General features: G+C 41.3%; 1 protein-coding gene, 1 long non-coding RNA gene and 1 pseudogene across 3 annotated transcripts; 1 reads left to right on the top strand and 2 right to left on the bottom strand.

Moving 5' to 3' along the window:
• Positions 1-4,973: 4,973 nt before the first annotated feature.
• On the top strand, positions 4,974-6,007 carry LOC127759834 (receptor-like protein EIX2; annotated as a pseudogene).
• A 321-nt stretch (positions 6,008-6,328) lies between these two features.
• On the bottom strand, positions 6,329-9,347 carry LOC127759835 (uncharacterized). The gene is made up of 5 exons (XR_008015016.1): positions 8,996-9,347; positions 8,557-8,914; positions 7,673-7,826; positions 7,543-7,585; positions 6,329-7,427 (listed from the first exon to the last, which is right to left on the bottom strand). It is a non-coding gene; the product is annotated as an uncharacterized LOC127759835 (long non-coding RNA).
• A 683-nt stretch (positions 9,348-10,030) lies between these two features.
• On the bottom strand, positions 10,031-14,197 carry LOC127759833 (probable receptor-like protein kinase At2g42960). Of its 2 annotated transcripts, none has more exons than XM_052284052.1 (8): positions 13,846-14,197; positions 12,677-13,354; positions 12,456-12,560; positions 11,498-11,620; positions 11,243-11,413; positions 10,947-11,076; positions 10,506-10,721; positions 10,031-10,373 (listed from the first exon to the last, which is right to left on the bottom strand). In XM_052284052.1, exons 1-8 carry the CDS (start codon positions 13,869-13,871, stop codon positions 10,278-10,280), a joined length of 1,545 nt encoding a protein of 514 aa, XP_052140012.1. In that variant the 5' UTR covers positions 13,872-14,197; the 3' UTR covers positions 10,031-10,277. The 2 variants fall into 2 exon arrangements, with proteins under 2 accessions (XP_052140012.1, XP_052140013.1); XM_052284053.1 differs by lacking the exon at positions 13,846-14,197 and adding an exon at positions 13,687-13,822.
• Positions 14,198-15,950: the final 1,753 nt, after the last annotated feature.

The raw sequence follows: 15,950 nt of genomic DNA, 5'->3' as shown, positions 1-15,950 counted from the left end.
TGACTTGTGCAGTAATCATTTCTCAGTACCTTTGATCCATTTCGTTCATCAATTGATAGAGATATAGGAAGAAGTGTCAGCCAAACATTGCTGTTCTAGCTACAGCAACCTTGGATTTGGAATTTGTAGAGCGGATCAGCCTCTGTAAGGGAAGCCTATGACACAGACTGGCGACCTGGCCACACCGACCTCTGAATCGGTGGCGGCTCCCGTCTCCTCGAAATCGTGAGGCTCTCCAGTATAAACGAGCAGCTTGGGGACCGCCCAGCCACGCTGCCTCTTGGATCGATTTCCCATCGATTGTTGCTGCGTCGCGCTCCGGTCAGGCATACGATCGAACACCTCGAGGGGGATCATCGTCCACTTCCGCCCGGCAAGCCGCCACGGAAGGGGCGGCCCTGTTGAGGAAGCAACCGTGGTGCTTCCTGACCCCTGACCTCACCGGCAGGACGCGGCACGCGCAAGCCCTGCACTACAGCGAGCGCATGAGGAAGGAGAGTCGGTCCGCAACTGCCGCCGGTGAGCCGCGGCCAATCGTTAGCGCAGGAGGATTTGCAAGCGGATGGGCCACAAAACGGCTAGCATAGGAATAAGTCTATTTTGCCTCTCTCAGATGTTGCCCTTGATCGAAACAGGTATATCGTATACTTTAACTTCAAAAATCGCATCGATTTACACCAGTTTTTAGAAAATGGGGGAAAGCGTTATACCCGGTTTTACATTTAAAGGGAGAAGAATTTATAGACTTATTTAGGTAGTATAAATGATCCACCCTATATTCTAACCCACCCGAATTCCGGCTGTTATCCAGATTCCAGTCCAAAACCGAAGGTGCGAGCGAGTGGGCGTTTGCTAAGGAAATGAGCCAGATTTCATAGCCGCTTCTAAGGCTTCCAAATGGGCGAAGTCCTCGATCTGCTCACTTGTTGCCGCGACCGCGAACGACGTTCCGCTCCGCAACTCTCGTGCTGACCTATCTACCACACAAGGAGCTGTCGGGTGAAATTCCTGGCAGCTCATTAGCGCTCACAGCGTTGACCAGACAACCAAAATACTTTCTCTATTTTAAAATATATGACGTCGTTGAATTTTCACATGACGTTTGATTATTTTTCTTATTAAAAAATTATATAAATATTATTTATTTTATTGTAACTTATTTTATCATTAAATAAAACTAGGAAGCAAGCTCACGCGGATGCGTGGGTATCTTATTTATTGTTCTATGAAATAGTCATATCTCACATTTTTATGTCATGAGATAGATCATAGACTTTAATATACTTCAATGATAATAATTTCTCTCGGATTAAAAAACACTGTCTCGATTAGATATAAATTCTCCTATTAACGTAACAACTCATTATCACTATTAAAAGCTGACTACCTATTAATTGATGAAATTACGTAAATGTGAATAAAATAAGCCTAATATATCATTCAAAATTTCACTTTCTACCAACTAATAGGATAACAAACTTCAAGTTAAACATGAATGCGGGTGAAGCCGGTCATAACCATGGAGATTTTCTTTCTCTATTACCTTGAAAAGTTCGGTACCTCATCGATGTAGCTGTGTCCCCTCAAGATCAGCGTGAAGTATAATTTTAATGCCTAATTTACTATAACACCCTCATAGAGTACTATAACACACTGGGGCCACCTCAACTCAGCCATTTGTATGCCACGTTAGAGAGTAAATAACGGGTCCACCAATTTAAACGAAAATCGACGGTGAGATTATACAGTACCACGCGGCCTAGGAGTATTTGTAGGAGCGTCACATAGCGGCTTAAGGCAATTTATTTATTATTTATATAATAATATTAAAGAAGGCATATCTCACCATATTCACTATAATAACAATAGATTACCTTATAATTATAAAAGAAAGAAATATTTATATCATGAAAAAATCATAGAGTTTGATGTATTATTCCAGTCATATGTAAACTCGCATATCGTCATCCTTCACAAACATATGAGTTAATATATTTTTTATTTTGAGTTTTTTTCTCTTTTGTTATACATATGATTTACCTATGCTATGCATATTCATGGGTGATATACGATGGAATAATCTATATCGTCAAAATTATTTATGATAATTGTTAAATAGTGAGAATGACATAAATTAAAGGGATATAATATGGTTCCACGTGACATTTTCGATTACACGTGTGTATGTTTCTTGGACGAATAGTAGTCTCTCGTACTTATGTACTTTTTCCTCTTTTTTTTTTGGACAATATGCTAATATTTTTCACCCAAGGTAGGTGTGCATGTGTGTATTTATATGATGTGTGTGCATGCATTCATATATGCGCTCACGATTGCCTTTACATCTTTAGTAAAATAATATAAGCGTTCCTACACCGCCACATGGCACTCTAATAAATTAGAGAAAACATTACAAATTCTAAAAAATAAAGGAAAACATCTAACCCTTGATTTTCAATTAAAAACGGTGGGCCCATTATTCTAGGCCATTAGATTAAATCTATTAAAAAAATGGCGAGATAGAGTGAAGTGGTGTTGCGACGGTGTGGCTTCTTCGACAACCTCGCTAGGAGTGGTCACTATATATATGCACAATTGAAGGAAAACTTTGGAGCTGCAAAGAGAGAGAGAAAACTACTTGATTGGGGTTGATCGTATACACGCTCTTCTACTTCTTTTTTGATTTTGACATCTCTTGTGTATGTATGTACACAGAGAGGGATTAGTCCTTTTAGGAGCGAGGGATTACTTGAATAGATTAATCTAGTAATTGAAAATAATGGATCCATTGCCTAGAAAATGGATCCACCAGCTTAAGTGTAAATCAATACCTAGGTTTGTCTTTTCTTCAATTTTTTCTTAGATTTTATCTAATTTATTAGACTGTCATGTGGCATCATAGGAGTGAAGGAATGCTAGTAGTATAGTCGCAGTGGATTACTTGAATAGATATTCTAATGGTTAAAAAATAGCGAATCCACCGGTTTAAGTGTAAATCAATAGCTAGATGTTTTGCTCTTTTTTATATTACTTTTTCCTAATATATTAGAGCATGTGGCATCTTAGGAGTGTACGTACGTGTGTAGGAAGGCTACTACTCAAAGTCACAATCTACTTGCTATTGTTTGCTGTGGCTTGGTGGTATCTCTACTTACCTATCATTTTTGTTGCCCACTTAATATTATCATTTATCTTCGGCAGTTGATAACACATGTTCTCATTAGGTCTCAACTAATTATTATGCATTGTGCACGGATGCCTCGTAAACAATATAACTTGGCGATTAGTGGATAGTGCTTTGTATATAGAATTTATATACATGGGGATTAGTAGGGATATATGAATGATATATTTGGATATTCATGATTGACAAAGTATATTATGTATTGAATATTAAACATTCTAGTAGTGCATAAGTAATTAATTTAAGGTTAAGTTATAAACTGCTTATGGGATTGGCTACTCACTCATTTGTGGTGAGCATGTTCCGTGAACTACTAAACGGTGAGTGTTATACAAATACTTCCCATGCAAAAGTTTTTTTAGAAAAAAAAATCAAATAAATCTATTTTCAAGTTTCTAATCTGATGACGTACGTTGTTTCATATGTCCTAGATAAGCTCATCCAATGATCTAAATTGAATGAAGCCTAAGTAGGAGATCAACATCAACATTAATTGTGTCAAAAGAATATATATGTTCGTTAATTTTCTGATAATATATAAATAAAGAAACTATAATATATGAAAATACATTCACGATAAATTTAGTAATGTCATTTTGACACATCAATACTTTTTTTAAGTAGGGAGTGAGTAAATTTTGAAAATGCTAGTCACAATTAGAGTTGTTTTATTTTCGAAAATGCAAATCTAATTTAACTATGCATGTTCTTAAGTGATATACAATTATATAATCTATATTTTTAATTTATTTATATTTTTCATGGATGTTCCGATGAGATGTATCTAGCTAAAATACAACTGAAATAACATTTATTTTAAAATTAGATTTTCATAGTTAATAGGGATTTAGAATTATTTTTTTAATCTAATGTAGATGAGAAAGAGAAAAGGAAGAAGAAGTAAGGTGGGGAATATACATGTACAGAAGTACGTACGTACTACGGTACACTATTATTAAGTTTTTTTAGTTATTCCTTTGGGGACCGATTTGGGTTTTTCCTTTTTAGATAAATTGATTTGGTAAATTTTAAGATAGATCTAATGGTTAAAAATAACGGACCTACTAGATTAAATAAAAACCGATGGTTAGATGCTTTGTTTTTTCTCAGAATTTCTAGGATTTATTAAAGTGCCACGTGGCGATACGAGAGCATTTATAGAGTGCTACGTGACGGTACGGGAGCGTTTATAGCAAATTTAATGGACTTTTAGTATATATTTATAGATAGATAGATATAATCTTAACTTATACTTTTACATGTTTATATTAAAATTGTGCCAATTAAAAATCAACCCGGGTCACACATCCCCTGAAATTCAGGGCCTGAAAAAAAAATCCAAGCATACTCATTGGAACTGATTACTGGATAAAAATCCAAGCAATGACACTGATCGATCTTCCTGTTCACATATGGAATTCAACGTGATAAAGAGCCTCCTGCCTGATCCCCCACGCTAAAGATACCATGGCAGCATCCATATATCCAAAGGAGTAAAAATGACATCTACCCAAAAAGACAACCGAACTGCTACCGAATGAAGTCATGTTAGGCTGTGTTTAGTTCCACGCTAAAATTGGAAGTTTGAAGAAATTGAAACGATGTGATGTAAAAGTTAGAAGTTTGTGTTCGATGTGATAGAAAAGTTAAAAGTTTGAAGAAAAAAAAAGTTAAAATCTAAACAGGATCTTAGACTTTGATCTTTCGATACGCGTAGAATTATAGATGCTATAAACCATCCCGGCCGTGCGTGCTCTTAGCCTCTTACTACTAGTAAGCAGCACGCTCCTCTTGTGAAAAGTAGATTCAACAGTCAATTAGGTAGGTACTCCACCAAATAAGGTCAATATGTCTAAACTGGCGCTCCTCCTCCGAGGAGCTGCAATGATCTTGTGCCTACTCATCTCGCAAACACCATCCACCTGTTGTGTTCATGTGAGATGCGTCGCCAGCGAGCGTGAAGCACTGCTCTCCTTCAAAGCAAGCCTCTTGGACCCTGCCGGCCGGTTGTCATCATGGCAGGGTGACGACTGCTGCCACTGGAAAGGGGTCCGGTGCAACAATAGAACCGGCAACGTCGTTGTGCTTAACCTCCGCAACACTAATAATTGCTGGTACAATTCATATGACTATGATGCGTTGAGCATGTTGGGAGGTGAAATGAGCTCCTCTTTGATAGGTTTACAACATCTGAGGCATCTCGATCTGAGCTGCAATTACTTCAATGGAACGAGCATACCGGTTTTCATGGGTGGTTTCAAGAACTTGAGGTATCTAAACCTCTCGAGGGCAAGTTTCAGTGGAAAAGTACCTTCCCAACTTGGTAATCTCTCTAGCTTACAATACCTTGATGTTGCCTCAAATTTTTTCGACAAACCGGGCATGGAAATTTACTTGTCTTCTACTAATCTTTCTTGGTTGCCACGTCTCACTTTGTTGAGGCATCTAGACATGTCTTTGGTTGACCTCAGTTCCTCACGGAACTGGGTTCATGTGGTGAACATGCTTCCTGCTCTTCAAGTCCTTCGTTTGTTTGATTGTGGTCTTAACCATACCATATCTAAACTTTTCCATTCAAACCTCACAAACCTTGAGGTCCTTGATCTATCAAACAATCCATTTTTTAACACGCCACTCCAACACAATTGGTTTTGGGATCTCACTAGCCTCGAGGAGCTTTATCTCTCAGGATATGGGTGGTTTGCACCTGCAGGACCTATCCCTGACAGATTGGGTAACATGTCTGCCCTACGTGTCTTAGATCTACGTGCCAGTTATGCTGTTGGTTTGATTCCGAAGACCTTAGAAAATATGTGCAATCTGCAAGTACTGCGAATGGATTACAATAATATTGATGCAGACAAGGGAATTCATGCAACGGTTGCCAATGTGCTCGTGGAATACTTTGGAAGAGTTACGTTTATCAGCTACAAATATGAGTGGAACATTTCCAACGTTGATTCGCAAAATGAGCAATCTCAGTATTCTTGTACTGGATGGAAACATGTTGGTTGGTGAGATACCTGCTGGTGCTGGAGCACTTGGTAAGTTGAAATTTTTGACTCTTGGCAACAATAACTTCAGCGGTCCTGTACCACTTGGGAGTGGAACAGAAACTAATTTGAAATTTTTGGAACTTGACAACAATAAGTTCAGTGGTTTTGTGCCGCTTGGAATTGGAGCAGTAAGTAATTTGAAAGAATTGTATCTTAGCTACAATAATTTCAGCGGCCCTGCACCATCATGGATTGGAGCATTAAGTAATTTAGAAGTTTTGGATCTTTCCCACAATAGCTTCAGTGGCCCTGTACCTCTAGGGATTGGATCACTCAGTAATTTGATAACTCTAGATCTTAGCTATAATAGGTTTCAGGGCGTGGTCTCTATCAAGCATATTGAACGTTTATCACGTCTGAAGGATCTGGATTTGTCATACAACTTCTTGAAAATAGATATACATACAAATTCTTCCCCGCCATTCAAACTGAGAAACGCACGTTTCCGGTCATGTCAGCTGGGGCCGCGCTTTCCTTTGTGGCTTAGATGGCAGAGTGACATTGATTATCTTGTTCTTGAAAATACAAAATTGGATGATGTTATTCCAGATTGGTTCTGGGTGACATTTTCCCGAGCTTCATGCTTGGAAGCATCAGGAAATATGTTGCACGGTTCATTACCGCCAAGCCTAGAACACACCTCAGTAGATCGCATATATCTCGGTACCAACTTGTTAACAGGTCAAGTTCCTCAACTCCATATGAGTATGACACGCTTGAATTTGTCCTCGAACTTTTTGTCAAGGCCATTGCCAGATCTCAAAGCTCCACTGCTAGAGGAGCTATTGCTTGCCAATAATCGAATTACTGGTAACATCCCACCATCTATGTGCCAATTGATTGGTCTGAAACGTTTGGACTTGTCAGGAAACCAAATAACAGGAGATCTTGAACAAATCCAATGCTGGAAGCAGTCAGATATGCCCAATACAAACTCTGCAGATAAATTTGGTTCTAATATGCTCAGTCTAGCCTTGAACCACAATGAACTTTCAGGTAAATTTCCTCAATTTCTTCAAAATGCCTCACAATTATTGTTCCTGGATCTTTCACACAACAGGTTTTTTGGAAATTTGCCAAAGTGGTTACCAGAAAGAATGCCAAACTTGCAAATCTTGAGGTTGCGGTCAAATATTTTCCATGGCCATATTCCCAAGAACATTATTTACCTTAGTAAACTTCATTTTCTGGACATAGCACATAACAACATATCAGGATCCATACCAGACTCCTTGGCAAACTTCAAAGCAATGACTGTTATAGCTCAGAATAGTGAGGACTATATTTTTGAAGAGAGCATACCAGTAATCACAAAAGATCAACAGCGTGACTACACCTTTGAAATCTACAATCAGGTGGTTAATCTTGATTTTTCATGTAACAAGCTAACAGGGCATATTCCAGAAGAAATACATTTACTTATTGGACTTACCAATTTAAATTTATCAAGTAATCAGTTCAGTGGAACAATCCCTGATCAAATTGGTGATTTGAAGCAGTTGGAATCCCTTGACTTGTCCTACAATGAATTATCTGGTGAAATCCCCCCAAGTTTGTCAGCTCTAACTTCTCTGGCCCACTTGAACCTATCATACAACAATTTATCAGGCACAATACCATCAGGATCACAGCTACAGGCACTCGATGACCAGATTTATATATATGTTGGAAATCCTGGTCTTTGTGGGCCTCCTCTCTTGAAGAACTGTTCAACTAATGGTACACAACAAAGTGTCTATGAAGATAGAAGCCATATGGGATCTCTCTACCTCGGGATGAGCATAGGATTTGTGATTGGTCTATGGACTGTGTTTTGCACCTTGATGATGAAGAGAACCTGGATGATGACTTACTTTCGGATCATTGACAATTTATATGATAAGGCCTATGTACATGTGGCTATAAGCTGGAGTCGCTTGATGCGAAAAACCAAGATGCAGCATGAAGAGCATTGTTTCCACTGCAAATGAATTATTCAAGCTACTAGTATCTGAAAAACCTAGTAACTCAAAGAATAATTTTAGGTTTTTTACTATTCCAAGTGGCTATTTACTGTTCCTACTATAATATCTGGTTTACGATGAAACCTACTAGCATATTTGTCTGTAATGTGCTTGACATTCTGTTGTCCTTGTATTATATGTTGTTGTTATATGATTTTTTTCTTAAGCTGGATGAATTGAAGCTAGTAAAGGTAATATATAATGATAACTTCCCTCTGCCTTTTCAAGGTACTTACCTTCCTGTCTGAACATTTGCATATCATAATGCTAGTTGTAGGGTGAGCCAAAACTTATAATAAGAATATGTATATACCTCATTTTAACAGATTTGCATGTCCACTGCTGAAGTTCCCAAGGGATGTTCCATACCTTGAATCCTTGATTTGTCAGTAACCCTTTGTCAAAAATGTTCTAGCTAAGCTTGAGCTCCAACGTGGCAGACTGGAGATTATCTTGTCTAACATAATAACTGACCATGATGATCCAGTGTCTTTGGCCTCTGGGTGGCCACAACGGATGGATATACGGGAAGTTCCATCCATGTTGATGCAGGATGGCTCCCGGCTGGATATATGGGGAAATTCGTACTGAACATAGGTTTAGCTACCAGCACCTTGGAATCTGTGGACGGATCAACCTGGAGGAGAAGCTCATCGTGACAAATCGGCGACCTGGCCACATTACTCACATCATATATCCCTGAATAGGAGTAAACGGAAAAATCCGCGACCTGCCCACACGGCCACACCAACCTCTGAATCGGAGGAGACTCCCCGAAACTGTGAGATATTGCTCCAGTCCCCGCTGGGCAGCTTGGGGCTCGCACTGTTGATCTGGTCGAGTTCCCGACTTCCCGTCGATCATTTGATGCACCGCGCCCCGGTCAGGCAAACGGTCGAGCACCTCGAGGGGGTCGTCGTCCACCGCCACCCGGCACTCCCCCGCCGAAAGAACGCCGGCCCTGCAGATGAAGCAACAGTGCGCGGTGCGCCTTCCTGAATCCCTGACCTCGTCGGCAGGCTGTGGCACGCGCTGGCCCGGCGAGTCCCACCGGCGCCGCCACCAATCGCTGCTCTGCTGACTGCGGTGCTAAGGCCGAACATGAACTTGCAGATTCGCGGTGCTGGGATTGGAAGCGGCGGCGCAGTTGATGGCGCCACGTCGGCGGCGAGGTGGATGGGCCATCGAGCGGCCCATTTACGTCCAGCTGACATTCCGGCCCACACGTTCGCGAGTAGCCCGTTCCGAAGTCAGGCTGCTATTTCAGCCTTTTGCCAGGAAATAAACCAGGTTTCACCCAACTACTACTTTTTTTTTTTTTAGAATTACACAGTTCAACGCAGACACTCATAACGCACGCACACACCCTTATGAACGCATGCACGTAAACCCTACCCTTATAAGCATCTTCGAAGACTGGGCCGGCAAATCCATTGTAGAGATTGACGAAGTCATCACAGGCGTCTCGCTGTCGACGGGTACGTCGCCTATCACTAAAAGCACAATGCCGATAAATCATGGAAAATTCGCTCCCTTAGTTACTACTACTTTTTTTTGAAACCTAAACCAGTCGAGCTGGTCTTATATTTCAGAAGGGGAGAATTGTACAGGTGTCACCAACGGTGAGAAGGGGGGGGGGGGGGGGGGGAGGGGGGGATGAGCCGAAAAAAGGACCCAACCGTTTCAAAAGGAGGCCTTTCCGTGGCTGCTGCGAACAATATGGGAAATGGAAGCGAGTTGATTCATATCTAGCGCAAGTTGCTAACACTAACCATGACAAAGCAGTCAGCTACTCCACAATCTGTACGGAAGCCTGACGGTGCCTTTGTTCATGAGCAGAGCACGGATCCTATCAGAGATCCCGAAAGAGACGCTATAGAACGGATCCGTAGTGCTAGTGTGATATTGTACAGATGAAGATACTTACATTTCTTTCCAGAGGAAAAAAGGAAATGTTGCCTTACTCTAAAGTACGAAGTATGAACACAAATATTTCAGGCCTTCTGGTGATAAAAAGTGGACTGTACGTAACGCTTATACAAAAGCTGCATCGTATCTCGCCGATGTCCCGGACGGCTCACGCCCTGAACCGTCGCCGTCGACGCATCGCCCCATCGGGCTCCTCCGATCCTTCAGCAAGGGCGCATACAAAAACTTCAGGCGGTTCAGGCGTTCAGCATCGCACCGACGGCGACAAATGGTTGTACTAATAATTGATTCAGAGAGAAAAGAAACAAAAGAGGGAAGATGCTAAAAACAAACCTGCCGTGATGATAGCGCAACATCATCGGCCTCCAGCATGCGGACGACGCTGCCCATCGTGGGCCGCTTGTCCGCGTTGGGGTCGACGCACTTCAGGGCAGCCACGAGCGCGCGCCTCAGCTGCCGTTTGGTTGGCTTGGCCTCCATCGCAGGGTCTACTACCTCCTCGGCTCTTCTGCTGCTAGCCATCAGCTTGATCCACTCCAGCAGGTGCACCTGTAAACAGCACGTCTTGTGTTATTGAAGGGAAAAAAATATGAAGCGTGAAGTATCCACATGTGCATAGAGAACACAACACAGCTCTGAGATTCAGTCGATGTAGAAATAAACTGTTTTACTGCTTTCAAATGGTAAAAATCCCATATTCAGAAAATTATGGCGACCGGGCATTAGTTATGTTTGAGCAAGAGTGATAGATATGACTAGATTGTGCATGTCCACCTCATCGGTAGGCCGACCATAGTTAACTGGATCCCTTCCAGTCACTGCTTCCAAGAGTAGCACTCCAAAACTGTAGACGTCACTCTTCTCGTTTAGCTGCCCAGTATTAGCATATTCAGGGGCTACGTACCTAGAAAACAATGGGGGATTAAGTGGCGATTGCTTGAGACGCTATCAACTTTGAATAAAGGAATTGGAGATAGTTAAGCATGAATTTCATGTTGATCAGTATTTTATACAGCCCCTGCAACTCAATCAGGAAAATTACAACTTAAAAAGAGAGCTTAGTAGCTTACCCAAAGGTTCCCATAACTCGGGTAGTAATGTGGCTTTTCCCAGCACGTAAGAGCTTAGATAATCCAAAATCAGAAAGTTTTCCTGTGAAATCTTTATCAATAAGGATATTACTTGATTTGATATCACGGTGGATAACTTTTGGCTCTATCCCCTCATGCAAATATGCCAGTCTGCACAGCATTCCGTTTACAAATTATATGCTTGGTCTCATATACAGAGGGAGAAATCAGAATCACCGATAGTTCATTTCTTACGCTTTTGCAATGTCAAGGATAATTTTCATGCGGGCTTCCCATGTAAGAACACCATGTTGACTCATTGCGCCATGTAACCACTGGTCTAAATTCCCATTGTTGATGTATTCATAGACAAGCATCCTGCAACGTGAGAAGACTAATGATATTTTGCTGTAAACCTAATAGACTCACAGAAAATCGTAGTTTGATATAGGTAAATAGACTTCTATAGTTCTATGAATATGCCTCTGTAGTAATACATTTATACAGTATATGATTGTGTTTGATTAAGAAAGCAGACAATCTATCAATATCAGAAACTTCTAGTTCAGTTAGCTGGTGGGGTGAATGTGCATTCCAAACACCCATGTTTACTAAGGCGGGTAGATCCTCTTAAATGTTCTCCATTTCTAGAACTCTAGCAATATATCAAGTCCATGGATAAATATTGCGCACCGAAGTTAACAGCAGACCAAGCTGACGTTGTGGAGGTTTCTTATTACCTGGATGCTAACTTAAGATTTCAGGATTGCAGCAAATGGTTCAGAATCAGAAAATTTAGAACCAAAGCATATCTATGGAAACACGATATGCAGATACTAGAGTAGGATAACAGTTAAAGACACTTCTAGGCTTTGAAGTGGGCCCTTTGCATATTTTTCGAGTTCTATAGTGCTTTGCATAATTAAGTACATAAACCATCTAAAAAGACAGATTATTCTAACCATTATACCAGTACTTGGTATCATTATCAGTTAATATATTTTGCTGAATAGATTAAATATGACCATGTCGAGCTACCAGACTTGAACATTTTGTTTCTTTCTTAAGTTGTAATTGACTTGTGACATTGAAGGCTGTGTAACAGCAAGAGGACATATTGTAGCAGTCACTGCAAGAAAAATATACAATTTCCTGCAGATCCATGAACGATCAACTGAAAATATAAAGGCTAACTAACAAAACACAGATTTACCTGTAGCTTCCCTCAATGCAGTAACCTAGAAGTCGCACCAGATTCTTGTGCCTAACATGACCAATAGACTCAACTTCAACCTTGAACTCTTTTTCTGCCTGCCCTCTGCAAAACCATAACCAGAGTATATGGTCAATAGTGAACAACCATAGCAAATCATTAAAAAGCATTATCGGAAGAAACACTCCTTTTTGGCTAAAATCAACTTCAGTGTCTCTTACATGTTGTTAAAAAGCCTTTTGATTGCAACATCAGTTCCATTTATAAGACGACCGTGGTAAACAACCCCATAGCCGCCCTCTCCTATGATATTGTCATCAGAGAACCCATTTGTTGCGTCCTCCAAATCCCTGAGAGTGAACCAATAGCCCCAACCCAGATGAGAGAATTCTGGGAGACCAATCTGAGGAGATGTGGACATTGTGGCATACTGAGAGTACTCCCTCTCATTATGTCCTGAGGTGCCTTCGTCACTGGAGTATGAGCACTGAGCCTTATCATTTTGGTACATTGAACTGCATCCGACTAAATTATGGCTACCACTTGATTTGCAGCTAAGGAAATGAGCCAGCATTTTCCGTGAACCTTTGTTGGTCTGCCTCTCCTTCAATGAGAGGGTGTAACTTTCTTGACGTTGGACGTTTTCTGCAGCCACTCCGTTTCTTGCTTCGTCTACTGCAATCTCTTTGGTAATATCTGGGATTTCAGGTTCAGCAGTATCACCAAAGCGATTACCTCGTTTCCTCCAGTATATAAGGAAGAAGCATATGCAACCTAGGACAAACAGAATTGCAGCCCAAATGCTAATGCCAAGCACAACCCATAGCCTCAGACCAAATGGAGGCGTCCTAGACAATAACCCCGCCTGTAAGTTTTCGCCGGTTGACATCTTCATTTCCCTGACCAAACAATTTAACATTATAGTATTATCGAAGCTGCATGCCCTACTACCATAATTGAAGTGAAGTAACCAAATCAGGGTAAAAAAACTAAGAAAAGGAAAAGGAACAAAAATGGTAAAGCAAACGGAAACAAAGAACCCATCACGGTCAATTTGCCAAAAGAGGATCATTTTGAGACCAGGACTGATGCCGACTCATAGTTCGCTTTCAATTGTCACTCAGGTGCATTATCTAAAGAGTATGGTAAAAGCTATCCAAAAAAACCTGTCACTCAGTGAGCTAAGTTATCATTCAACCAACAAAACTAAGAAATCCTAAAAAAGCATCACCTTCTCAGGCAAACACCTCTTGATCACAATTACAGTTGCTCGGTTGCTCCCTCTGACGCATTAACACAAACAGCTTCCGTGCCATGCACAGGCACACGAACAAACAGCTATAATGAGCACCATCACGCAAGATACATCTAACTCAACAATCATACTCACCTGGCCATCGTCAATGTCGCGGCCATGAGCGGTCATGCGAGGACGACGACGACGACGACGACGAAGACCCTTATCGCGAGCTGGAGGAGCAGAGGCCAGCAGCGCCAACCCCTCCGCGCCCCAGCCACTACCGCCACCACCTGCACCCACGGGTTCCACCATCCGTCGTCGCGGCTACTAGCTACTAGTACCCCCGAAAGGGATCGCTGTCGCTGAGACCAGCCAACCACTTTAGCCGGAGGAGAGCAGCGGAGGACTCTCTCCTGGTGGGTGAGAGCTGCTCGTCCTTCGCACTTTCCCGCTGCTTCTTGTGCGTGTTGGGTTGTGGGTTTAGCGCTAGGATTTACCGGTTTCGGTGGGCTTTCGGTCATCTGTCTCTTGGATTATCTTTGGCTGCACAGATTTTAGGTGCGTCGGTTGGGACTAATTATACTAATCTATAATATTCTAATCTACGGTGCATAACGGTTTGTACTTTTCGATTGTTACCCTCGAGGAAATCTTGTTAGGGCATGTACAACCCACAGACGGTGGGTCGTCTGCAGAACCTCGAAATTCTCATACAGATAGATATAAAGACAGCTCATACAACCCACAAACAGAGGGGCCATCTGTAAGCTGTTTAATGCTTTGCATGTAGCTTAGATCAACTATAAATGTATTTGTATGTACCATTGTGTGGCTAATTGATAGAATAAATATGAAGATTAAATAATAGAAACGCGATTACAATAATTTTTAGAAACCATATATATAATAATTATATTATATATAGTTACAACGCTTTTTGTCTAATTTTCTTTGTTTCCGTAGCGTTGCCATATGTGCTCGATTAGATCCTTCTTAAGTTGCCTATGTGTTGGTCGAGTTTTGATAGCCGAATTTCTACGAAGTGCCTCTGCAAAGCTTGGATTAGGGTCATCATTTGTACGCACTTCTGGTGGGATCACTATCGTCGCACTTGGATTTTCATTCAAATCCAAGACATCCCTAACTGAGTCCTTCTCATCTTCAACTATCATATTGTGAAGGATAACACAAGCTTGCATAATGTTGATAACGTCTCCTTGCTTCCATAACCGTGCTGGTTGACGAACAATATCAAAGCGTGATTGCAGAACACCAAATGCACACTCGACATCTTTCCTCACCCCTTCTTGCCTCAACGAAAATGTTTTATCTTCCGCCGATTGAGGGGCATTAACTAGGGGCATTAACTGTCTTCACGAATACTGCCCATTCTGGATATATTTTATCGGCAAGATAGTAACCCATGTCATATTGATTTCCAATTACAGTATAGTGTACCGTAGGAGATTCCCCTTTTATTGCTTGAATGAACAGTGGTGACTTGTTTAAAACGTTAATGTCATTCTGAGACCCCGCGGTACCAAAGAAAGCATGCCATATACGAAGATTTTTTGATGCCACAGCTTCAAGGATCATAGTAGGAACACCTTGTTTACCACTTGTAAACTGACTCGCCCAACCTTTCGGACAATTCTTCCATGGCCAATGCATGCAATCGATGCTTCCCATGCACCCAGGAAAACCACGAGCCTCATTTTCTTGTAAGATTTGTTCAAGTTCATCACTTCTTGGAGGCCGTAGATATTCGTCACCAAATGTTTCAATCACACCTTCAGCGAATTTTCCCAAAATCTCCAAACAAGTGCTTGCAGCTATTTTCAAGACCTCATCAAGTTGATCAGCCAAGGTTCCATAAGCTAACATCCTGATGGCCGCTGTACACTTTTGAAGTGGTGAATGACTATTTCTACCAATAGCATCGACTCTTTGGGTGAAATAAGGGGACCAATCGCTAAGTGCATGCACGATACGCAAGAACAATGGCTTATTCATCCTAAATCTCCTACGGAACATGTCATCGGTGTAGATAGGATTTGCGGAAAAATAATTAGCAACAAGATCATCATGACCTTGTTCTCGATTCCTTGGTATGTACCTCCTTGGTCCACTCTGTCGACGTCGGCGATGTACAGTCGATGCTTCTCTGTCCATGTCGGCCTTGAATCCCTCTGCTACTATTTCTTCAAAAATATCATCCTCTGTGATCAAGTCTTCCACGGTGAACACATCTTCAA

This window comes from Oryza glaberrima, chromosome 1 (assembly GCF_000147395.1).
Source record: "Oryza glaberrima chromosome 1, OglaRS2, whole genome shotgun sequence".
NCBI classification, from domain to species: Eukaryota; Viridiplantae; Streptophyta; class Magnoliopsida; order Poales; family Poaceae; genus Oryza; species Oryza glaberrima.
The sequence above is the reverse complement of the archived record's forward strand: the minus strand, read 5'-3'. Positions and strand labels throughout refer to the sequence as shown.

Excerpts from the sequence above, each read along its gene's own strand:
- LOC127759833 (XM_052284052.1), bottom strand. The coding sequence starts at position 13,871 with ATGGCCGCGACATTGACGATGGCCAG. Across the intron at positions 13,355-13,845 it reads GCGACATTGACGATGGCCAG|GGAAATGAAGATGTCAACCG; the intron begins GTGAGTATGATT and ends TTGTTTGGTCAG. Across the intron at positions 10,722-10,946 it reads ATGGTCGGCCTACCGATGAG|GTGCACCTGCTGGAGTGGAT; the intron begins GTGGACATGCAC and ends TGCTGTTTACAG.